This window comes from Penicillium mononematosum, assembly GCF_028829835.1.
Source record: "Penicillium mononematosum strain IBT 11891 chromosome Unknown utg000003l:1.0-8172316.0:1.0-8177699.0, whole genome shotgun sequence".
NCBI lineage: Eukaryota > Fungi > Ascomycota > Eurotiomycetes > Eurotiales > Aspergillaceae > Penicillium > Penicillium mononematosum.
In genome coordinates, this window is record NW_026643273.1 from 4,759,452 (window position 1) to 4,782,448 (window position 22,997).

At 49.8% G+C, this 22,997-nt stretch overlaps 9 protein-coding genes across 9 annotated transcripts; 6 read left to right on the forward strand and 3 right to left on the reverse strand.

Annotated features, from left to right (window-relative positions):
* Window positions 1–1,172: 1,172 nt before the first annotated feature.
* Window positions 1,173–2,370, reverse strand: N7519_006805 (isoflavone reductase family protein; the record flags this gene model as incomplete). The annotated part of the gene is made up of 4 exons (XM_057293581.1): window positions 1,173–1,478; window positions 1,542–1,871; window positions 1,945–2,202; window positions 2,284–2,370. 4 exons carry the CDS (start codon window positions 2,368–2,370, stop codon window positions 1,173–1,175), a joined length of 981 nt encoding a protein of 326 aa, XP_057148392.1.
* A 512-nt stretch (window positions 2,371–2,882) lies between these two features.
* Window positions 2,883–4,442, forward strand: helD1 (acyltransferase helD1; the record flags this gene model as incomplete). The annotated part of the gene is made up of 1 exon (XM_057293582.1): window positions 2,883–4,442. The coding sequence occupies one exon, from the start codon at window positions 2,883–2,885 to the stop codon at window positions 4,440–4,442; it is 1,560 nt and encodes a 519-aa protein (XP_057148393.1).
* Window positions 4,443–5,485: 1,043 nt separating this feature from the next.
* N7519_006807 (fungal specific transcription factor domain-containing protein) lies at window positions 5,486–7,535 on the forward strand (the record flags this gene model as incomplete). Its single annotated transcript, XM_057293583.1, has 3 exons — window positions 5,486–5,497; window positions 5,540–5,812; window positions 5,871–7,535. Coding segments are annotated over 3 exons (1,950 nt in total), but the record flags the coding sequence as incomplete, so codon positions are not given.
* A 632-nt stretch (window positions 7,536–8,167) lies between these two features.
* N7519_006808 (uncharacterized protein) lies at window positions 8,168–8,611 on the reverse strand (the record flags this gene model as incomplete). The annotated part of the gene is made up of 1 exon (XM_057293584.1): window positions 8,168–8,611. One exon carries the CDS (start codon window positions 8,609–8,611, stop codon window positions 8,168–8,170), a length of 444 nt encoding a protein of 147 aa, XP_057148395.1.
* A 474-nt stretch (window positions 8,612–9,085) lies between these two features.
* On the reverse strand, window positions 9,086–10,263 carry N7519_006809 (alpha/beta hydrolase; the record flags this gene model as incomplete). The annotated part of the gene is made up of 2 exons (XM_057293585.1): window positions 9,086–9,883; window positions 10,255–10,263. 2 exons carry the CDS (start codon window positions 10,261–10,263, stop codon window positions 9,086–9,088), a joined length of 807 nt encoding a protein of 268 aa, XP_057148396.1.
* Window positions 10,264–11,680: 1,417 nt separating this feature from the next.
* N7519_006810 (DUF3759 domain-containing protein) lies at window positions 11,681–12,204 on the forward strand (the record flags this gene model as incomplete). Its single annotated transcript, XM_057293586.1, has 3 exons — window positions 11,681–11,696; window positions 11,815–11,949; window positions 12,026–12,204. The coding sequence occupies 3 exons, from the start codon at window positions 11,681–11,683 to the stop codon at window positions 12,202–12,204; spliced, it is 330 nt and encodes a 109-aa protein (XP_057148397.1).
* A 977-nt stretch (window positions 12,205–13,181) lies between these two features.
* N7519_006811 (SPX and EXS domain-containing protein) lies at window positions 13,182–16,476 on the forward strand (the record flags this gene model as incomplete). The annotated part of the gene is made up of 8 exons (XM_057293587.1): window positions 13,182–13,194; window positions 13,254–13,327; window positions 13,389–14,915; window positions 14,970–15,113; window positions 15,163–15,336; window positions 15,390–15,511; window positions 15,562–16,055; window positions 16,100–16,476. 8 exons carry the CDS (start codon window positions 13,182–13,184, stop codon window positions 16,474–16,476), a joined length of 2,925 nt encoding a protein of 974 aa, XP_057148398.1.
* Window positions 16,477–19,127: 2,651 nt separating this feature from the next.
* On the forward strand, window positions 19,128–20,764 carry N7519_006812 (uncharacterized protein; the record flags this gene model as incomplete). Its single annotated transcript, XM_057293588.1, has 5 exons — window positions 19,128–19,247; window positions 19,324–19,585; window positions 19,637–19,828; window positions 19,885–20,276; window positions 20,342–20,764. The coding sequence occupies 5 exons, from the start codon at window positions 19,128–19,130 to the stop codon at window positions 20,762–20,764; spliced, it is 1,389 nt and encodes a 462-aa protein (XP_057148399.1).
* Window positions 20,765–21,508: 744 nt separating this feature from the next.
* N7519_006813 (Bax inhibitor-1 family protein) lies at window positions 21,509–22,470 on the forward strand (the record flags this gene model as incomplete). Its single annotated transcript, XM_057293589.1, has 3 exons — window positions 21,509–21,658; window positions 21,726–21,796; window positions 21,873–22,470. 3 exons carry the CDS (start codon window positions 21,509–21,511, stop codon window positions 22,468–22,470), a joined length of 819 nt encoding a protein of 272 aa, XP_057148400.1.
* Between the last annotated feature and the right edge of the window lie 527 nt (window positions 22,471–22,997).

The window sequence follows — 22,997 nt, forward strand, 5'->3', positions numbered from 1 at the left end:
AAGAGGTGTCGAACTCCTGTCTCGCTCACCTTTCCGACCTCGTCCATGTCTCCGACATCCCAAATCCCTGTCAGCCTTAACTCGGAAAAGGTAACTATTCCTACCTTGAAAGCTGCCCTGGAAAGGGCAGTTAAGGCTAGAGGAAAGATATACGCCCACAGCTTTTATCACTTTGCGAGACGATAATATCACCCTTTCCGAAGATGACGCTAAAGCCTTTTCGAATATGAACTCATTCATATCTCAATCATACATACTATGTACATCACACACGACGGTGTCCTAGCCTGAACGAGAGCTGCGTATTCCTACAAAGGTTCCTAGGCCTACACCCCTTTCCTCAACCTACGACCACTTGGTAGCCTGCTGTGGCAATGGGCTGTGGCAGGAGGATCTGGAAGCCATAGGGTGCAAAAGGATTAGAAGCAAAAGAACAGGCCCGTTCTGGGATCGACTATGTGCTATGCTGGGTACCAAGTCACTGGTGCCACTACTTCTCCCTCAACTTTCGTAACTACCTTTCCTTGGCCATCAGCCATTCCTCTCCCCGCCATTTCTCTCCCACGGGATGCTTTCATGCCAAGGCTCATCTGGCCTGTTTCCAAGGGTCAGGACTTAATCAGAGGCCAATTCCTTGAATTACTCCTTGTCCTGCTCCCAATCCTCCTCCCAATCCTCCGGGCGGGGGTTCAATGCCACCTACGCTTACTCTTCGCCGAAGGGGCGACAAGACCGTTCAGTGGGCTGAGGGAACGTCGTTCCTTCTCCAGACTACCGGACGTGTCGTGGAGGGCCAACTTCGATCCGATCATTTCGGGACTGGCCGCTGGCCTTTCAAGTCTTGCGTCGTCCCTCTTTATCTTCGCATTTTGCCGAGCATGGTACAAAATTGACTACAGACTCCCAAAGCCGCATAAGTGGCAGACTATTTTGTACCTCCATAAGTAATAGAAAAATCCCAAGACATCCAAGGCCTAGGTGCCGCAGGTCGTTTCAGAATTCTTCTTCTTTGCACTCTTTTTCTGCTAGGTCTAAGGTAGAATATCGGAAGGGATCAAGAGCGGGTGGGGGAGCCCCTCAAATTTCAACGTGCATATTGCGCTTGAAATCCGCGTCTAGTAAGCACAATCTGTTCTATTCCTCGCCTCGCACATCTTCAGCTATGCGCATGCTTACATATCGTCAGGCTGAGCAGTAGCTGCTAAGTCTGACGCAGCGCCACCGAGAACTTCCTTGTAGAATGCCTCAAGGGGTTTGCCTTTAGGGAATTCGGGGAACAATTCCCAGAAATTCAGGTACCCAAGATAGTCTGCATATTCCGGGGTATTGTCGCCACGGACACACCAAGAGATTCGGTACTGGCCCATGTTGAAGTTGGCCGTATCCATGATGTTACTCGAGTCCGAGAAAGACAAGGAGCTTGCCTCGAGTCGGTTCCGACACTCCGCGATGATATTGTGCAGCTGTTCCTCTGACACCTAGACGATAATTATCAGTGAATGATCTGCATGTGTACTTCTTCTTTGTCTAGGTGGACCTACATAGGCTTTAGGAGGTTGTTCTCCGGTAACTCTTGCCATAACGTCCCAGATTTCGTTCATGCTCAAAACCTCGGTATACGCCAGCACTCGTCGGTTGATAGTTCGTGGATCCGCTATGATCTGCGCAACGTACTTGCCAATATCCGACATGTCAGTCAAAGCAAATTTCGCATTGCCGTCGCCCACAACACGATGGTCAATGTAAGGCGAGTGCGCGTGATCGGTCCGACCGGATGGGACTTTGGGAACCCAGACCTGATACCAACAGCCCACGTCAATGATGGTGTATGGTAGGCGGTTACGTTGGATCTCGCCGAGAATTTCAAGTTTCTAATGTTAATTAGTTCATCATTCCTCTTCATTGTCGGGTTAGAACATCTTCCAGCGAAGTTTCACAACCGACCTTGTCTTTGATATCAATGACCCCTCTGGGGGCCGGTCCTACCCATTCAGATGGGACAAAACGCTTCATGTTGGCTATCTTGGCAGCCTTGATCCATGGAATTTGGAGGTGGAGATGTTCCCAGGCAATGCAGGAGATCAGGACATCAACCTCCTTCAGTAGCTCCACAAGTTTTTCTTGGGGACCGTCCAAATCATAGCCGACGATTTGAACATTCTTGTCCTTCAGTTGGCGGTTGGCGGGACTATTGATAGAGGTCTCTCGTGTGAACGATATAACCGCATGTATAATCGGTCAGCATGTCTTATTCGGTTCCCTTTTGCAGAGTAGTTGACTTACGAAATCTGTTGACGAAGATAGTAGGCCTTCAACCACGTTCCCACCTGCTGTGCCGGTCGCACCGATCACACCGACTGTGATTGGCATATTTCGTCTCGGAAGATCTCAAGGTCTATAGTCTGGAGTCGTGAACCTGATCAAAAGAAAGTTCGCTGCTTCACGTGCAAAAAGGGGATGGTTCACTAAAAGTACGGAAATATGGACAACGTTAAAGTGGCGCCAATTTATTCTTATGACGCATTTGGGTCTGAATCCATCACCGTTGTTCGTCCGAAGTGACTATTTGGATATACCCACCTTGGGCAATTAGGTAGTTCTTCGTCCGAAGTTGTTCCCCACAATTTTAGTAGAAACTCGGACGAATGACGTCATGGCATAATAGACCAAACCCTCGTCGCATTCGACTCATTCTGAATCATCACAAGATGGGCTTGAGCCTACTTCGGAATAGGGGACCTAGGCAGTGTTGGGCCTATCCCTGTTTTCCTTTAAAAACTCATATTGATCACTTAAAAAGGGTTTCAGGGAAGACTTAAAACGTACATTTCCTCTGCGTCTACGGGTAGTATCCATGGATGACACACTCGTCATCAACCGAGATGGCACCAATTGACACAGTACACTTTGTTGCCCAATATCCCATACGGTGTGCCAATGAAGGCTCAATGACAGCACTCGAGTCGCCCTTCAAGCTGGGCCCATTGGACGAGCTCGTGCTCCCATTCGTCCCTATCCAGACTCTGTTTGTCTACCGCAACCCAGCTTCAAGTCCCGAAAATAAGTTCCTTGAGATCGAGAGATTGCGACAGGCACTGCCGTACCTGCTCAATTACTATCCGCATTTGACAGGCCGTCTACACATCAACTCTGAGACACATGCCCCTGAGATTACTAGCATAGGGAAAGGCGCTGAGCTGCGTGAAGCTAGTTGCAACCTCCGGTTGGAAGACTTCATTCCATCTGATCGTGCCTCTCACTACCTTCTGGTGACCGACTTGCCAGACTGTGGCACCGCACTGCTGGCCCCGTTCGATCCGTCCATAGATGGTGTGTGTCGGGACCCAATCCTGGCCATCCAGCATACTCGATTCGCCTGTGGAGGAGTGGTGCTTGGAATTCGCTTGCATCACATCGTGTGTGATTCAGGTGGGTTTTTCCAGCTGGTCCGAGACATGGCGGAAATTTATCGGGGCTTAGCAACATCACCACATCCTACTCTGGGGTGTCCGCCTGTGATCCGATCATATCTTTCGGACTTGAGTGTTCTGTCACCACAAGAAAAGCAAGAGGCCCTTGACTACGAATCAAATACGTACACACTGGCTGCATCAAATCAGGACCCAACAGCGTCGAAGGCGGTGGAACATGGAAAGCCGATAGAATCTGTCCCGTCAACGCAGACTGCGAAACCGCCTGTCGCCGGGCGAGTTTTGCGGTTCACTGGAAGTCATCTCCGAGACTTGAAACAACTGGCGACTGACCCCAGTGGAAAGGGTTGGGTGAGCACCTTCGAAGCCCTAAGCGCGTACTTTTATCAGCGAATCTACCGCGCGCGGCATCAGCTACTTGTGTCTCAGGGCGATTCTCCCACTGAAGCGGCGAACAAAATCTGCCGCGGTTTGTTCACCTCCATCAACATGCGTGACGCTAGACGTTTTAACCTGGGCCCAAACTACTTCCCGAACGCCATTTACCCTTGCTGTGCCAACTTCTCGCATGAGCTGCTGGCGGACAGTGAACTTTGGATGGTTGCGAAAGCGCTGCATGATCTGGTCCGTGCTATTGATGTGCAACAGATGGAGCAGGCGACCCGATGGGTTGCCGTCCAGCCAGACAAAAGTCGCATCGGCATCAACTTCACATTTGCGGACGGCAACTTTACAGTCAGCCAGTGGTCAGGGTTCAATATGTACGTCGGTGTCGACTTTGACGTTGACGGAGAGGGCAAACCAGTCCATCCTGCTCTAGTGACGCCCCCAATTACAGAGATATCTCGCGTGGATGGCCTAGCTCTGATTTTGTCAACTGAGGAGGACTTGAACCGGACGGTAGAACCCGCCAGCAAAATGCCAAGCGCCATCGATGTCAACCTCACACTTGCCGCGCCGCTGTGGCCGATTCTTGATGAAGACGAAGAATTTCGGAAATATTATCACTAGACCACATACCCGAGAAACTACAGAATATCCACAGCTTTCTGTTGGTCCAGCACCTGTACTCCGTATTCTATCCCTCTCTACGAGAAATGATCATCCATGTTGCATGACTATTTATAAGATCCATAGATCTGACATTTTTTGCAATTTTTCCCCTCTAGAATTTTTGTATTCGTCGGGCACTCCTTGGAACACTGCCGGGCTATTCTGATTGGGAATGCGTAGTTGGTTACCGTCAAAAGCATCCATTCCCGTCGTGCTTTCCAAGGTTGTCTCTTACTTGGGCAAAATGTAAGTGGTGGAAGGCGGGGTGGAAGGCGGAGTGCAAGGCGGTGGCAACTGGTAGATTTTGCCACGTTTGTTGATTGTGGCAAAATCACACCGCCCTCAGGGTATAAGTAAGTCCTCCAGTCCCCCAAACTTCCTCTTCTTTTCTTTCTTCTCCAGCTCTCTTTGCCTATTGGCTTAGATCAAGTGTAGTATCTGTTCTTTTCAGTTTAATCTCTGAAAGTTTCCGTCCAGGAAACACTTTGATTATTCCTATTTTTGGTCCCCGCGACTTGGCCCCTGTGCTTGCACATGCCTTGTTGCACAGTGTCATTGGGCTTACACTACCCCCAATCGACGCGAACTCCTTTTTCATCAACTGTTCGGCTTGTCCGGGCGCTTGGAGAAGATGTGTGTTCAAAATCTATGTTCCTGTCTAGTGATTTGCTTCGTCGTCGAATGAGTTACCAATGTGAAATTCCACTTTGTTTACCCTTTAAAAGGAAGCGGTGAAAGAAATTAAACGCAGTTCGTATCTCTCTGGTCTATGCTCCCACCGTGCGCGATTGTATTATTTTCCACGGCCAAGCAAACCACAGTCGCTCATCCGTACGTCATAAGATTGGAAGCATGATTTGCTAGCTGGCTAAGGATGCCCAAGCAAATGAGAAAGGGCACACATAGCTGTCTTCCATGTAAGTATCGATTGTAGCCCTGGAGTAGTTGAAGCCTTGAGGAGCCCTGAAACTGGAACTCCACTGACGCTTGACGTTTTAGGCCGTCGTCGGAAGGTACGCTGTTGGGTTTCTTCGGATCATGCAAGTTGCGTCCAGTGTGTCCGACGAAAGACCGCCTGCATTCCGCAGGGTGACGTCCAACATGCTAGTCTCCCGAATCCTCCTTGTCAATTGGGCACAACAAGTGTCGGTGACATGGGCCTTGGGCCCTTTTTCCAGGCCTTGTATCAACTGCGATGCCACGTCGAGGTCTTATTTGGAGCTAATCCTCCGCCCCACGCTGCAAAGGAGCTATCAGAGCCTCTTTTGGACATCGACACAGTGCATAGCAACTGCGCGCCGGTTATGAAATTACTCAACCATCGATTAGTACGAATTGCAGCAGATCTGGCTTTCGCAGGGTGGTAGCTGATCGAGGGCATTGCAGATCAGTCGACGCACGGAGCCGCAGCTCAATCAAGTCAGTGAACGAGACACAGACCCGGGGGGCTCTTCACCCCTTCAGACTCAAGTCGAGTCTCCGCAGTCGACAAAGCACTTCCTTGCACTTTCTGAGATGTGTGCAGCTCTGCCCTCCGAATCTGACATCGCAGAAATTCTCACAACACGAAACCAGTGGTGGGTGACATGGCGCCAGTCATTTGGGCTCGCCTGGGGAGAGATGGAAGACAGCACACTCACACAATTTGCTACGCGCGCCATTTGCTCGGAGAATCCGTCTTTACTTGGCAGCTTGCTCCTATGCTTTGCCTTGAGTACAGGTGATTACAGCCGATATATTGGTCCAGTGGAGCGATGGATGCTCTCTGACAACTCCTGTACGACTCACGAATATGATTTCCAGTGCCTGATGGGGCTAGGTCTCTGTCTGATCAGTGCCCTCCAACCGCGTCGTGCATGGTTGGTCTATCGCAAAGCCAATGCCTTGCTGCAGTTGATGGGGATTCATCGATCGCGCCGGCGGTCAGAATCCCCAGATCTGATTTTTTGGCAGCTCTTTAGCGCCGACCGCTGGGTAAGTCTACTTATCGGACTGCCTGATTCGGTGCCCGATCATATGTGCTATCTATCGATCCCTCCAATAAACCAATCGACCCCTATCACCTTCCATCACCGGCATATGGTTCTCTTAACCGGCCGGGTCATCGACTGCCTGCAGTCCCCAATGGGATATTCTTTTAGTACTGTGGTCAGTGTAGACGAAGAGATCGACAAGATCACAGCCCAGCTTCCACTGGATTATTTGAGCATGCCACATATCGCAGCATGCCCTGACGCAGACGAGAAAAGTGCCCGCCTCTATCGGATCACCGAGATCTCTCAGCTTAAAACCTTCTTATACCTGCCTCTGTTCTTGCAGCAGTGTGATCCGCACAAGCAGGAGCTGGCGCAGAGCCAAAACTCGCTCTATGGGCGAAGCGTTTGCCTGAACAGTGCCCGGCCCCTGCTCAAGGCATATCTTGCTCTGTACGATATGGAACCCACCGCCGCTGTCATGGACAACAGCATGAAATTGACTAGCTTTACTGCACTAGCCGCCGCCGTAATCTTGTTCTTGAACCTTCTTGCCGGTGCCCATCCAACCACTGGGTCCATAGCAGACCCGATGAGTCCTTCCACGCTGGAGTCTGACACAATGCTCATCAGTCGAACTGTCGCAATATTTGAAAAATGCTCGGAAGGGAAACCTCAGTCTCTGTGTGGACAGTGTCATACTGCGTTAGCAGAATTGATCTCTTGCAGCCAGATACTGGGCAGAGGCGAAAGTCGAAAGGTCACGGTTCCATATTTCGGCTTGGTGGAGATCACCCGCGCCGAGCATGTTCCCGTACACTCTCCGGGGATATATGACGACCCATCTGTGCGAACAACTTCCGTGGTCAACCCCCATCCAGCTAGTTTCGTTCTTGGCGAGCCGCATGATGACGTCTTCCCTTCATGGACCGTAGAGGACGATATGTTCTTCGCGTACCATGGCCCCTGGGAGAGTCATCTGCAGGAATCACCTTGGCCCAGTCAATCCCTGGAACATGGCCTCGGTCCTAGCAATCTGGTTTTGGGCCAGTATCCAGATCCGGAATTTCCAGTTTGACGTCAGGGACGTCATCTTTTGGACACTCAGCGTGTTCAGCCTAAAGACACTGTGTAGCTCGGTCAGGGAGAAGACACCTTGATCAAGCTACACCATACTACTTGCTCTGCGGCGTCAAATGGCCAAGCACAAATTGCCTCTGGGCGCGATCGCTCGCAGCCTGACCCTTCTGTTGCAGGATGATTCTATCGTCGGGCAGCCTGTCGCCTCGTTTCCCGAAATGTGTCAGTAGACGTCAGTAGACGCTTTGGGGAACACCAGTTTCTCTCCTATGTGCTTCATCGCATTGTCTATATGAGTTGGTTGTTGCACCTGCTCCTCTTGGATATATATATATTTCAAAACTTGATGCAGGCTATTTCTAGCATTTCCCGCCTGTTTATCAATAAAAGTCTACCCCAAGATCGGAGTTTAAGAAACAACCATCTACTTGGGTATTTACCCCCCATCTTTAATTGAGCTTCTAAGGTATTATGGTTAAATCGTAGAGGTTTTATATAGAATGACGATGTCACTAGATTTGCGAGAAGATTTCTTACAAATACTATATTATCTTTTCTTCACCAATACCTCCGGTCTTCCAGGGCTATGCCGTCGTCTAGGTCATCAAAACATAACACATAACGTATGTATCAAGCAAAGGCAGTCCACTGCGTACCACAAGCTGCCGCAACTTCTCGCGCCTGTCTCCCAATCATCCCCTTCCAGAACGCAGAAGTACCAGAAGGAACGAGCTCTTCAATCTCCAAAGACAGCAAAGCATCAAAAGTCCAATCCTGACACCGTCCAATTGAATCCCTAGGAGCAGGCTCCTTCTCAATAACCCTGATCGCATCGTGTCGTTGTTGAGACGTCAGATCGGCAATCTTGCACATGCCCACGGCTGCCTTGTCGATGATCTTCGTGGCGTACCGAGGCGCAAATCCGTACCACAACCTGTCTGAATCGATGACCTCGACTTGGAGCAGATCGCCGAATTCCAGGTTCCCGGGTTTGTTAATCATAAAGCCCCAGTGCGATCGATGTGTGGGGCTATCGCCGGGTCCGAAGACTTCTATTGAGAGGTTGTAGGCCATCTTTGTTCTATGCGGTCAGTCTTGATTTCATATTAAGGATTATGGGTACGTACCTTTTTTGTGTGTGTATGCAGAACTTCCCCAGGAGTTAATTTCGGAGATGTGGTCTCATAGCTTCTAGGCAATAAGCCTATACTAAAGAGTATTAAGATCAGATGACTTGGATGTGATCGAAATCGACGCGAGAACCCGACCAATTGTGCGTGGTCGATTGGCGCCGTAACCCCTCTTTGATAGATTATGCCACTAGTTGGAACTACACCAGATCCTACAACGTACAGAATGTTGACAGATATCACTAATAATTGATACGTCCATTCCCTATAATCGAGGCCATCAAGCACTCATTTTCCAGGTGTCAGGGCATACCAATTGCGTCTTCCAGCTCACCTCCACCTCATGTCTCACGCAGATATCCAATACAGCAAACGCAGGTCGTTAATATTTCAATTTTATACACAGGTAATATTATATTCAACTAATCTCCACGCTCCCCTCCGGAACACCCTGCCTACTCCGCAACCTGCGTGCAAAGAACTGCATAACAGGCAACATCTCCTCCCGACTCGACGGCATCCCATCCCCCTTCCTAGCATACCGGCTCACCTCAACAAACTCAAACACCTGCTTCGTCCTACGCACCGCCTCATCCGAAACCGCCACCGAATCCCTCCCAGCAACCAGCAGCACCGGCGTACGATTCTTATCCCCGACCCTAGACCCCGACAAAGGATACGGCGCTCCGATAGAGATAACTCCAGAGAGAGCACCAATCTCCCCACTACCGACATTACCATTTCCCTTCAGCCCGATCTCCCGCGCAATAGCCAGCGCAGTCATCCCGCCCTGCCCGAAGCCTAGCACCATAATCTCACGCAGCGCGTACCCGCATTTCTGTACGAGCGTGCCGCGCACGACGTCCGACACGAGGATTTTCGTGCTGCGCGTTAGGCCGGCGTCCATGTCTAGTGCGCCGGTCGCGGAGTCGAAGGAGACATCGTCGCCCCAGTGGAAGCCGCCCAGGTCGAAGGGGAGTGGGGCTGTGCCTTGGACGGTGACGATGGTTGTTTCTGGGAGGCGGATGGCTTCGGCGAATTTTGTGAATGAGGCGGCTGTGTCGCCGAGGCCGTGGAGTAGGAGGAGGATGTTTGGGGCTGGGGATGTGGATTTGGAGGGGGGTGGGGGAAGGTGGTGCGGGTGTGACGGTGACGGTGAGTTCAGATGGGAAGTCGGATGGGGTGGGTGTTTTGGTGGGCATTTTGAATTTGGGTACTCCGTAGAGTTGAGTCCAGTCGAGTTGACGTGGGTTCAGTTAGAGCTTGCGGAGCTTGCGGAGCTTGGAGCTTGGAGCTCAGAGAATGTCTCAAGAGTGTGGCTGTGATTCGTAGATGTGGCGTAGAGCTCAGCTTGTGGTTCCTTCCCCATCAGGGACACGGTACGGAGTACTCCGTATAATGTACAATATATTAATGCATACTGTAGAGTAGGTGTAATGCTGTCCTTACAAAGCAAATATCTCAATTAATTTTAGAGAGTTGACTTGCAGTGTATGGTGATGGTATTGTGGTTGCCTGGTGGTGATCAAGATATTGAGATCTTCAAGCGTTTGATGAGGAGAAAGACTCTTTGGTTATTGCGCTTACGTTATGCATTATGCCCTACCACCTACCTAGGTAGTATAATGATCTGACAAATGTTGTGTTGCATCTAAGCAAGTGGCCAATACATACTCGCAGTAAACAGTCACATGTTAGTTTCGGGAATTGTATGTCTCTATCCTACACTCCCTGGGCAATCTATTGATCATGGGCTGACTGAAATCATAATCATAATGGGTATGTACCTAGGCTGTTGTGCTATTTTAGTCCAAGTGTGGCTTGACGTCCGAGATGTTCCAGTACGTAATTGGTGTGAAGTGCCTAGATAGGTGAGCCGAGCCCACCCGTATTCTATTAGAAGACAAATTTGACTCCGTTTTTCTATTAATACAAAGCATTTCTCAATATACCCTCTATGAAGCCAGTGCTCATTACGTGATTACAAGGGTTAGACCCGACATTCCATCTTCACCGCCACTTTGCTCGTGGCTAGTGTTGCCGAGACTTATAAGGCGACGACAAGCCTTGAAGGGAAGCTTGGCTCGGCTAAACCAGGCTGATCAGTTTTCAACTGCGTAATGAGAACCGTATAATTGACCTCCAATGGGAGCTGGTCTTGTCTGTGCCATCTTCTTATTCGTCCATTCATAGCGGAGTAGGGCTGAAACGACCCATTCGGGTCCATCAGATCGGCGCGCTATTGGATATCAGTGGGACACGTACTCGTAACACCGAGCGCGAGGGTAAGTGTACCCTGTATCCTGTATGTCCAAGGCGTTGGAAACCATCTCGCCGGAAACTAGAATTGGTAGCACAGCATAACAGTGTATGGCGTAGCACGATTCAAGTCGTGCGTTGTCGAGCTGGAAGGTTGGGTAACCCCTGGACTAAACATCGGTACCGCGGACCAAAAATCAGTGCAGGTGAGATTCGGTAAAAGCTAAAACAACTCCTGGCGGGGATTATGATAGAAAGTCCTCCGTGTCCGTCACCGGCGGTCCTCACTGGTGGTCCCCCAATGAAGTCGTAGACTAGCGACGCAGTGATCCGCAGCTCCCAATGAAGTTGCCTCCTCATCGCCCGAGATATCCGACAATAACAACTACAATGTAAGCATCTCCTTCACCAGCCACGGGTCAATACTATGAAAGTGTCCGATTCGTGTGCTGAGGAGCGTTTTGACTCCATCGTCTGACATATCTACATCATACAACATACATATGTTGTAGAGACCGCCCAAGCCACTATTCTCGCAGATTAGATGGTGGGGCAACTCGGAGCTGAGACAGAGGGGAGAAAGCTACTCCTGAATCTTAGTACAACGTAGAGTACGTAGCCCTTCCAGAGTATTCCGTGGTCTCTTGCGTGGGTATAAGATCCCCTCATCGCCCCGCGCTACTACGTCCTTCTTCTTTTCATCCATCACTATACAACCTTTTTCTCACTTCCCTCCTTTTTATCTATATAGACAATGGCTTGGGGCTGGAGTAAGTCCAAATTTCCTTGCTGCTTGCATGCACCAGGGCCCGACCCGACCTGCATAGCCGGCGATATAAGACCACTCCATTGGCCATGCAAGTGAAAGCCATGCTGACGCCAAGCCAGACGAATCCGAGAGGGCGCACCAGGAGGTGTACAACGGTGAAGAGCATCACGAGGGCAAGTTCTCTCACGAGTTCGCTGCCGGTGCCGCTTCCTTTGCCGCTATGAAGGCCTACGAGGACCACGAGCGCAAAGAGGGTACGTGACACAGCGCATGACATTCCCAATTTGATCTATCATTGGCCAATCTTCTGACTTGGATTTGAACAAACAGGCAAGCCCGTCAGCCACGCCTTTGCCAAGGAACTCATCGCCGGCATCGTCGGCGGCGAAATCGACAAGCTCGCCGAGACCAAGGGTATGGACTGGGTTGACCGCGAGAAGGCCCATCACCACGCCAAGAAGAACGCCGAGCACATGTACGAGGAGCGTTACGAGCGGGGCAACTACTAAGCCATTCGTATCGACGATGGCAATGGATGAATGATGAAATTGTTTTATGAACACCTCTGTGGTCGTGTGTAGTAAGAAAGGAAAGGCATATGATCTATCAACAATTTGAATATGTCAAGCTCGTACCTGGAAAGAGCGGTGAAGTAAGGCGTCCAATGTAACCCAAGATCGATATCGATATCCACATCCCGAGGTCGTATGTATGCATGATGCACGAACTTGCATGACATAGTTCCGACGGACATACATAGGGCTATGTATGTCTACCTACCTTGTACCCCGTACTTCTAAGACACCCGGCCGGAATGAAAATATGAAATATGCGCCAAGCTTTCACAGGGATGCCGGGGGGGGTTTATCGAGCCAGTCATCACCATGAGAACCCGCCGACTGCATTCCGGCTGCATTCCACTGCAGTCGTATCTTAGATCGGATACCAGTCGTTAGGCTAATCGCCGATGAATTGCGTCCGCCTTGTGTGTTTGCTTTTTTGTTTTGCATGAAAATTGGATAGATTATTGGAAGGTTGAAGACTGGACAAGCCTTGGAGTATGGAAGAAGTGAGGATATTCCCCAGGTCGTAGATTCCCAAAACTTCAAGAATCCGGCCTTGTGGATCTGAGAGTCCAGTTTCAGCCAATCAAAGTGCAAGGCTGACCAATAGTGGATTTCCTGCCTGATAACCCAGGCGCCCAGCGCCGATGAGCTCATACACGTGCCAAAAGTATAGGTTCTGCTACAGAGTTTGCGGCGTTGCAGATTTTCTGGGGGAGATTCTCGAGGCTTAAGATCTCATCGTGGAATTTTTACTTGTTTTTTTTCTTCGAAAAATTCTTCTTTATATTATTCGTCCTTCGCTTCTCAGGAGTGGCGGCGAGGCTTTGGTTTACTTTCACTCAAGCTTTCGACCCCTCGCACTTGTGTGGGATTTCATGTTCGGATCAGAGCCGTCACTCCCAGGTTCAAACCCGTCTGCAATGACGGTGTCTTGTTGGTCAGGATGAAATTTGCCAAGTTTGTATTTCCTCGAGATTTGTGTGACATTCCAGTGGCTGACCCAATCCGCAGAGAGCTGGAACAGGAACTCGTTCCCGAATGGCGGGCAAAGTATCTCGACTACAAGGTAGGTCATTGTCGCAATGCTTGATGTGTCACAGCCGTGTTTACCTGGATGTACTATTTAGACCGGGAAAAAGAAAGTAAAAGCCATTACTCGGGCTCTCCAGAAGGCGAACCGCAGTCCCCTCGTCCCGTCCCATCGGCAGTTCGCCACCACCCCGCAAAGTCGCGGCGCAGCCCAATCTCTCACGCCCTCCAATACCGATAAACAACTCGATGCGGGAGAATACCATGGTTCATCAACGCCACAGCGAAATGGTGCCAATCCACCATCAACGCGCTCCACGCCAGTGCCGAAAGCTGAGCGACAACCGCTTCGCACTCCAGGATCGCGGTTTTCCGAAAATATTGGTAGCTATGGGAGCATACTGGCAACGCCGCCACAGCAACACCATACCGCAGGTTCGGACGTAGGCTCCTTTGAACTTCCGGACCCGGCACTTGACCCAGACGAGGACTATCTGCCACACGAGGACACTGCAGACAGACCCAGGAATCTGCGGACGCCTTCACCGGTCATGGATCGCCGTGGGATACCGAAGGCCTCACCCTCTCGCCCTTTATCAGAACCATTACCGGCTCAGAGGCCCCAACTGGACGAACGGACGAGCTATCAGAGTCAAATGGGTGACCCCTTAACAAAGGTGCCGTCTGGCAGCCGGACATCACAGCTTCTGCGTCGCGTGTTCACGGCGGAGGGAGAGCCTGGCGGGAGACGACCACAGTTGGATTCTGGCGCTGGCGCCGAGGTTGATAAACGCCAGGACGAGTTCTTCGAGTTCTTGGATAGCGAGTTGCACAAAATCGATACGTTTTACGTGATGAAAGAGCAGGAGGCCACCGAGAAACTGCGGGTCCTTCGCCAGCAGTTACATATTATGCGAGATCAGCGCATGCAAGAGGTCGAGGCTGCTAAGAGAGGCCTCCAATCCGATGACTCGGAAACACAGCAACGGCCAAATGGATTCGCAAAAATTAAGAACGGTCGAATCAAGGGTTCATTTGTGGGAAAAAATCGTTTCGGTAAGAATACGGAAGCACTGGCCCAGATGGCGACTCCTGGCATGCACCCCCAAGATGATTTCATTGCCAACCGGAGGGACTTTATGCGGCGGCAGGATCCACATAGTCAAGAAGTGCCCTATCGCTCCGCCAAGCGCAAGCTCAAGCATGCGTTGCAGGAGTTCTACCGCGGAGTGGAGCTTCTCAAGGGATATGGATATTTAAATCGAACGGCCTTCCGGAAGATTAACAAGAAATACGACAAAGCGGTCAACGCCCGCCCGCCGCTCCGGTACATGTCTGAAAAGGTCAACAAAGCGTCCTTTGTACAGAGTGAAGTGATTGAGAGCTTGATGGTAGCGGTCGAAGATTTGTACTCCCGTTACTTTGAGCGCGGTAATCGCAAAATCGCCGTCTCTAAACTCCGTCACACAATCAACAAATCTGGCGATTACTCACCAAACACTTTCCGCTCCGGTCTCTTGTTGATGGGCGGAACTCTGTTTGCCATCAAGGGCTTGGTTGATGCTACGTCAAAACTCCGCTCCAGCGATGTCGCTGAACATGTTCAGACCAGTTATCTCCTCCAGGTAGGTTTTTGGCTCTTTCCGCCTATTGTGTGACCTCATTGACCAATTGAGCAGATATATGGTGGGTATTTCCTCATCGTGTTCCACGTCTTGCTCTTCTGCTTGGATTGTATGATCTGGACAAAGTCGAAAATCAATCATGCATTTGTTTTCGAATACGATAGTAGACACACCTTGGAGTGGCGTCAGTTGCTGGAGGTATGTCCTATTCTGCGGTAATAGCTTCGATCCATTCTGACAAGCACAGATCCCTGCTTTCTTCCTTTTCTTGATGGGCCTATTCATGTGGCTCAACTTCTCGTGGTACAACGATATGTATATCTACTGGCCTGTCGTCCTTATTGGCTTGACGATCATTATTATTTTCTTGCCGGCCCGTGTTCTTTACCACAGGAGCCGCAAATGGTTTGCTTTTTCGAATGTGAGTTCGTATAGCATCATGTTATTGTTGATTAGCGTATCTGACCGATCTAGTGGCGACTTTTGCTTGCCGGAATCTACCCAGTCGAGTTTCGTGATTTCTTCCTCGGCGACATGTACTGTTCTCAGACATATGCCATGGGAAATATCGAGCTCTTCTTCTGTCTATATGCCTCGTACTGGGACTACCCTCCCAAGTGCAACTCCTCCCACTCTCGACTCTTAGGCTTCTTCCAATGCCTTCCCTCTGTCTGGCGAGCTTTCCAATGTATACGCCGATACCTGGACACGAAGAACGCATTCCCCACCTCCTGAACTTGGGCAAGTACATATTTGGCGTCCTCTTTTATGCCACTCTCAGCATGTACCGCATCGACCTCCAAACGCGGTTCCAAGCCTCCTTCATCACCTTCGCCCTCCTGAACGCCGTCTACACCTCAGTATGGGATCTAATCATGGACTGGAGTTTGGGCAACCCATACGCAAAGAACCCAATGCTCCGCGATGTCCTCGCCTTCCGTCGCGTATGGGTATACTACGCCGCCATGCTGCTCGACGTGGTCGTCCGTTTCAACTGGATCTTCTACGCAGTATTTATTAAAAATATACAGCAGTCCGCCCTGCTTAGCTTCCTAGTCTCCTTTTCAGAAGTCTGCCGCCGCGGCGTCTGGTCCATCTTCCGTGTCGAAAACGAGCACTGCACAAACGTCCTCCTCTTCCGTGCCTCCCGTGATGTCCCCTCCCCTACGACGTCCCCTGTCCAGCTGTACACCCCCTCGACGGCTCAGCAGAAGACGTCCAACTCCAAGAACAGCAGCACGCCTCAACATCAACACCCTTCATGTCGCCCGGCGACATCGAGCAGGGCGCACCCTCTATGTCCAGCCTGCGCAACCGCAACCGCCGCCCCTCGGTTGGTATCGGTCGGGTCGGCACGATCGTGGCCTCAGCCCACGCGCAGGATTTCGAGCGAAGACGTCTGCCAAACTTCATGTCCAGCGCGAGTTTAGGACAGGATATGGACCGAGGTGGTGACGATAGCACGGACGAAGATGACGAGGGTGATATGAGTACGGATGAGGATTCGGGAGCGAGACCGGTCCCGGAGCGCAGGGATACGATGGGTCGGATCATTGAGTAGGTTCCAAGAGGTGTCGATCAGTGCCAATGACCACGGGGATATTTATCGGCCCCGTCGGGACGGGGCCGTCGCCCTGTTTGATGCGAAATTATAGATATCTCCAGTAACTTGCATATACTTCTTATCTTGCTATGCATAAATATTAATATTGGTTTATGTCCATGTGTTCTCTTCCACAATAACACGTAATACAAGATACACCAACAGATACGTGGCCGGAGTCCGGTCTGAGGTGGTTGTTTCCTCGGGATGGGACCCGCCTGGTACGTGCTCCTGCCCCTTCCAGGTATGCGCATCGCCGGGCCACCCGTGGACGGAAAGATTGCCTGATGTGATGACCGGGGGAGTATCCGCAACAATACTGTTGGGATCAGAGATATGGTCAGCTGATCCTCGGCAGGGCTACCTAGTAGCTACATAGGCAGTACATGTATGTTGTAGTTCGCTCTCTTCCTCTTCTTTTCCTCGGCCAGGGCAGCCAATCCAGTCGCATTGCTCTCCCTCTCCTCTCCGAAAACTCTACCGGATAGCAGGAGCAAGGTTTGCACGGTTATGGCGTGAGGAAACTCAAGTCGTCCACATGCGGTCTTGACCGGCTAGTTTCGGACCCCTGGAGATCCCGGTCTGGAATTGCCTCTTAAGTTGTATGTGGTTCTGGGATGAGCCACGAACTTAAATGTCTCGCATGGGCCGGTCTCGGGTGTGCCTAGATCCTGTGTGGCGAGTTTTCTTGTCTTCGGGGCGAACATTGAGACTACCGTTAACCTAGCGGTGTATGTCGCCAGGGCTGCGGTCCTGTAGTATTATTGTATACCCCTTGCCTATAACACTCATGCGAGCAGCACTGCCAAAATCCTACCTTGATGTGAAAGTAGGGTATCGAAGCGACGGGCGTTATTGGTATACCATGAGAGAATAATTATCTTCTGGATATGTGAGGGATGAGATGCGGAAAGGAATCACGGGTTGAGTGCTGTTGCGAGAGAGGGAAAGAGAAGAAGCAAGATTAATCCAGATGGGTTAGAATTTCCCAGTGGCCTGCCTGATTAACCAGCCTCAACCGTGTACCGTATCTTCGCCACTGATAACGTCGTATCTGTCGGGGCCAATCTTACTTGGTTTGTCTTAGCGTAGGACACCCATGCTAGGGCTATCTCGGACAGGATTGTTTCTCGAAGGTAACTGCATGCATGGATTCTGCATCTCAGGGAGTCTTCCAGAACATTTCCGAGAGGAAACTCGCGCAGGAGCAGGAACCAACAAGGGTTGGAAGACGCGATTGGAAGAACGGAGTACAGAGTATAACATACGGAATGATAGCGGTGGGTCATACTAAACTAGCGTTGGGATCCTTTTCTACTCCGTACCGTCTCTCAACGTTTCACCCCATATGCTAATTCGAGCCAAAAAAGGCGAAGCCCTACAACATCGGCAGAGGGTGGATAGGGCTCGTATTGCGAGGTTTGTCTCCGGAGACTCCGTACTCCGTTACTCCGTACAGTGTAAAGATACTCCAGGGCGCACATATGGCTTGATCCATTTCATGTAGATTCACAGCACGGTCTGCAGTTGACATATGCGCAGATTCCTATTTCGGTATTCCGGGGACCGACGATCGCACTCTCGCGTATCGGCCAAAGGGGCGATTATATATATTATTATTCGAACCAATGCTAAAGAAGGTATATATGAATTAAGTGTTACAATAGGAAAGTCATGATATCTGCAATATACAAAGTTCACTCTAGTGGCGACCGGGTACTACTGCCGGTCACGGAAGCAAATGGCAAAGGGACCGGGAAGCGGTTGGGCTTGGCCAAGAGAAACCTTGGAAAAGCCCTCTAAGCCCCCTAAGCCCCCCTGTTCTTTTCCTTTTTTTTGCTTTTTTCTTTTTTCCCCCTTTAAACCCCTCAATGTCGTACGACGCTGACGTAGAAACTGGCCAAAGCTTTTCAGCTTATCTGGTGAATTAGATAATAGCAATTTCAGTATCTGAGCGAAAATGCAAGTTAAACTTTGCAATGGTTGTAGAGATAACGTATCATGATAACTTTGATAACCTTGATAAGCTTGGAAAAGTGTCGAAAAATATAAGATAAAACTGATATTCTCTTATTTTCTATGGATATTCCAAGGTTGCCGGGTGTTCGGAGAAGAGTTTCGGGGGGGCGTTCTGCAACGTAGTTTTAAGGTTGCACTTTTTTTCCAAACTTCTCCGCGTCTCCCCATGGGGTAGCGATGGAGAAAATCCTGGGTGTCCAACCATTTTCTCTACCAAAGGATCTTCTCCACATGGTCTCCACGTACCTGTCGTCATACCAGATAACTGCAATATTTTCAAATAATAATTTTAATTATTTCCCCAGTTTTGAGTGGATCTCTGCAGTCTTAGTCCTGAAACTCGGCGTATGATCCCCATTCTAGTACCCCCATAATGTGCGCGAATATCCCCAGTACCCACAACTGGAGATTGTGGCGAGTCACCGTTTCCTACATTGACTCCAATTGACTAGCCTTTATCTGTCGTTCTGGGCGCCCCATCTATCAGGCAGCCGGTGATATGAGGAGAGAGGTTATAAACGGCGTGTCCCGCAGACTCCGAGACCCAGTTTTTGTCTCCGCCGTACATTCCCCATTCCCTTTTCTCCAATATGATGGATATGAAAAAAGAAAAAGACCTTGAGGGTCTCGATGATATCCATAGTAGTCCCGTTCACAACCACGATGATGTGTTTGGAGAAATCACCGAATCAGGACCCAACTACCGAAATGTATGTTCTTTTTCTCTTTTTCTCTTTTTCTTCTCCATAAAAAGTCCAATTGGGTCAAAACTGACACCCTCTTTAGGTAGGATGGGCAGGAACAGTGATCCTCATGATGAAGAGTCAAATCGGCCTCGGTGTCCTTTCTATCCCAAGCGCTTTTGATACATTAGGCCTCATTCCGGGCATCATCTGCCTCCTGGTTGTCGCCATCATTACAACATGGTCCGACTACATGGTCGGCGTGTTCAAGCTCAACCATCGTTCAGTCTATGGAATCGACGATGCAGGTTTCTTGATGTTTGGTGCGATCGGTCGTGAGGTTTTCGGCTTTGTATTCTGCTTATGTACGTCTTTACAACCCCAGCGATCATAGACTCGTTTCTAACCTGCTCTAGATTGGATTTTCGTCGCCGGCTCAGGAATGCTCGGTCTGTCAATCGCCCTCAATGCCGTCTCAACCCATGCCACATGCACAGCCGCCTATGTTGCTGTTGCAGCCGTCTCGGGAATTGCCTTCGCCAGTATTCGAACACTGGGAAAAATCAGTTGGCTAGCATGGATTGGACTGATTTGTATTCTCATTGCGAGTAAGTCTCCCTGATCTCGCAGGAGACAACATAACCCTAACCGATTTCCACTATAGTCTTCATCGTCACCATTGCTGTCGGCGTTCAGGACCGCCCGGTCTTGGCCCCTCAAGAGGGAATCTGGGTATCCGACTACAAGATCGTTGCCAATCCCACTTTCAGCGAAGCTATTACCGCTGTGGCCTCGATGGTCTTCGCCTACGCCGGTACACCGGCTTTCTTCTCCATCGTATCGGAGATGCGCGACCCGAAATACTATACTCGCTCGTTGGTCATCTGCCAGGGCACTGTGACCGCTGTTTACATCACCATCGGTGTTGTCGTCTACTACTTCTGCGGTTCTTATGTTGCCTCGCCTGCTCTTGGTTCCGCTGGTGTCACTATGAAGAAGATCAGTTATGGCTTTGCCATTCCGGGCCTTCTGGTCACTGTGATGCTATTTGTTCATGTAAGCACTTCCTCTCCGACCTCTCAGTCTCTTTTATCTCGATTATGAACTAACAATACTCATAGTTACCCGCGAAATTCATCTTCGTCCGCGCGCTCAGAGGCTCCAAGCACCTCACCTCCAACAGCATGGTGCACTGGAGCTCATGGATCGGCTGCACCGCCGGAGTCGGTCTTATTTCCTACATCATCGCGAGCGCCATTCCCGTCTTTGACAGTCTCGTCTCGCTTATTGGTGCTTTGCTCGGCACATTCATGTGTTTCCAGCCCATGGGCTGCATGTGGCTGTACGATAACTGGGGCAAGGGGAAGATCAACCGATCCCCGAGGTGGATGGCTATGGTTTGCTGGAGTGTTTTCGTCGTTGTTATTGGTACCTTCATGATGGTCGCGGGAACATATGGGTCTGTCGTGAGCATTATGGAGAGCTATAAGGCGAACGGCGGTTCAGCTGCTTGGTCCTGTGCGGACAATTCAAATTCTGTATAGATCGGTGCCGTCTAGAGGATGGAGTCCTTTCTGCTATGTCTTACACGAGTGCATTAGAAGTACTTACATATATATTTGAGCGTGTTAGAAATGTCATATAATTCAAAGACTTTCCTCATCTCTGGTAATTAAGGTTAAGATTGTCTGAAACCGATATTGATACAGACCTATAAGGTAGATGTTGGGACGTTAGACGTCAGTTTGCTTGGCTCCCTACCTAGGTAGCTATGTGTTATTAGGGGAAGGGTGGCTCTTTCCCTTTTTTTCAGATTTATATTCCTGAGGGAGATATCTGCACTGATATGTTCGAATGCCCTCTATCTTGCCATGCCGTGACCTACAATTTTATCAATTGCCAGGAAGTTACAGCAACATTGCTCGCTATATATCCAGGAGTAGTCGGTCGTGTATGCAGGTACAGCTTCTGTCTTAATACTCTGACCTATCTGACTTGAAATGGTACAAGGCACGTTGTATGTAAGACATTACATTGTTGCTTCCCAGTCTTCTTTAGATATCTTTTCCTTCAGATATTCTTTGTTTTACATTCATATACCTCCATCCACCCCGGCCCACCAAATTGTATACGTAAGCAGTTCGCCCCCATATTTTGGCTTATCACACGTGACCCGTCACATCATAGGGGCTCCACCTCCAGGCTTCACTCATCTCTCTCTTTGTCGGTGATCTATTCCAACGCTCTACACCAGTGCCGAGAGACCAAACGCATCTCAATTTACAGTTATGGCTGCAAACACCAGATATGAGCCCGCTCCTCAGCGGGACTCCTTGGATGAGCCGTACCCCCAAGCCCCTCCCTCCTACCAGGCTACAGCAGCTCCAGCGGAGCCATCGCCTCGCAGTGAGGGTGACAACATGCCCGATGACTTCAAGGTATGTATTATGCCATGTGGAGGACCGACACCGGGTTAGAACGATGGAAACTGACAAAACCGCATAGTTCGGAGGCACCGTCGCCGAAGGCACTATTGACATCCGAATGCAATTCGTGCGCAAAGTGTACTCTATTCTGTAAGTTCAACACGATCTACAAACGCAGACCCAAGCGCATGGGTTTTACAAGAAACCTTCCTGCTAACACACCTAGAACTGCTCAACTCCTCCTCACAACGATCCTCAGCTCAATCTCCTTCTTCAACGACTCCTACCGCACCTGGATCCAGTCCAACTTCTGGTTGATGATAATCTCCGTCTTCGGCGCTCTGGGCTTCATGCTCGCAACCTTCTGGAAGCGAAAGTCCTACCCCGCAAACCTCCTCTTCCTATCCGGCTTCACCATCCTCGAAGCGTACTCCATCAGCGTGGCGACATCTTTCTACGATGCGAGGGTAGTTGTGCAAGCGCTCGCGCTGACACTGGGAATCTTCGTCGCCTTGACGCTCTTCGCTTGCCAGACCAAGTACGACTTCACCGACTGGATGCCGTACCTGTTCGGCGCGTTGTGGTTCATGATCCTGTTCGGATTCGTTGCTATGTTCATCCCGTTCAACAGCACTATTGAGATTATCTATGGTGTGCTTGGTGCGCTTATCTTCTCGGGTTATATCCTCGTTGATACGCAGTTGGTTATGCGGCACTATCATGTCGAGGAGGAGATTGCTGCTTCGATCTCGCTTTATCTTGATGTGCTTAATCTGTTCATGTCCATTTTGCGGATTCTGAACGGGGCTAACAACAACAATTAATTACGCATTGGATTTCGGAGGGTTGGTAGAATACGTACGATCTTGCCTGGATTGCCTGCTTTTAGCAGATCCTGGCGCCGAGGGCAAATGCTGGACAAACAGGCTTGGGTTTTGGTGCTTCTCAGAACTAGTTTCGGATGAGAGTCTTTTTTTGCTTTACATCAGGCCTTGCTTGAATTGCTTTCTACTGTACACTTCTCCTTCATATCTGAATTTTTACCAGTCTGTTCCCTATAAGTTCGTTTTAAATCCCATCTTCCCTTTTCTTTCCTTACTGAAGCAAAGTAATCAGCAGTCAATCAATATAAAATTAAGCAACCGAGTCAAATAGATAGTCAAATAGGTACAATTCTCCAAACGCCCAGCATGGACAACCCAGATCAAATGAAATTTAAACTATGCAAAGAGCAATATCCAATAGGATAGACAACAGCGAACATCTAGAGCAACACGCAAAGGGAAAAGAATATGCAAAGAGAAATGAGCCTGATGAGCAGGCAAAAAAAAAAAAAGGCCAAGGAACAAAG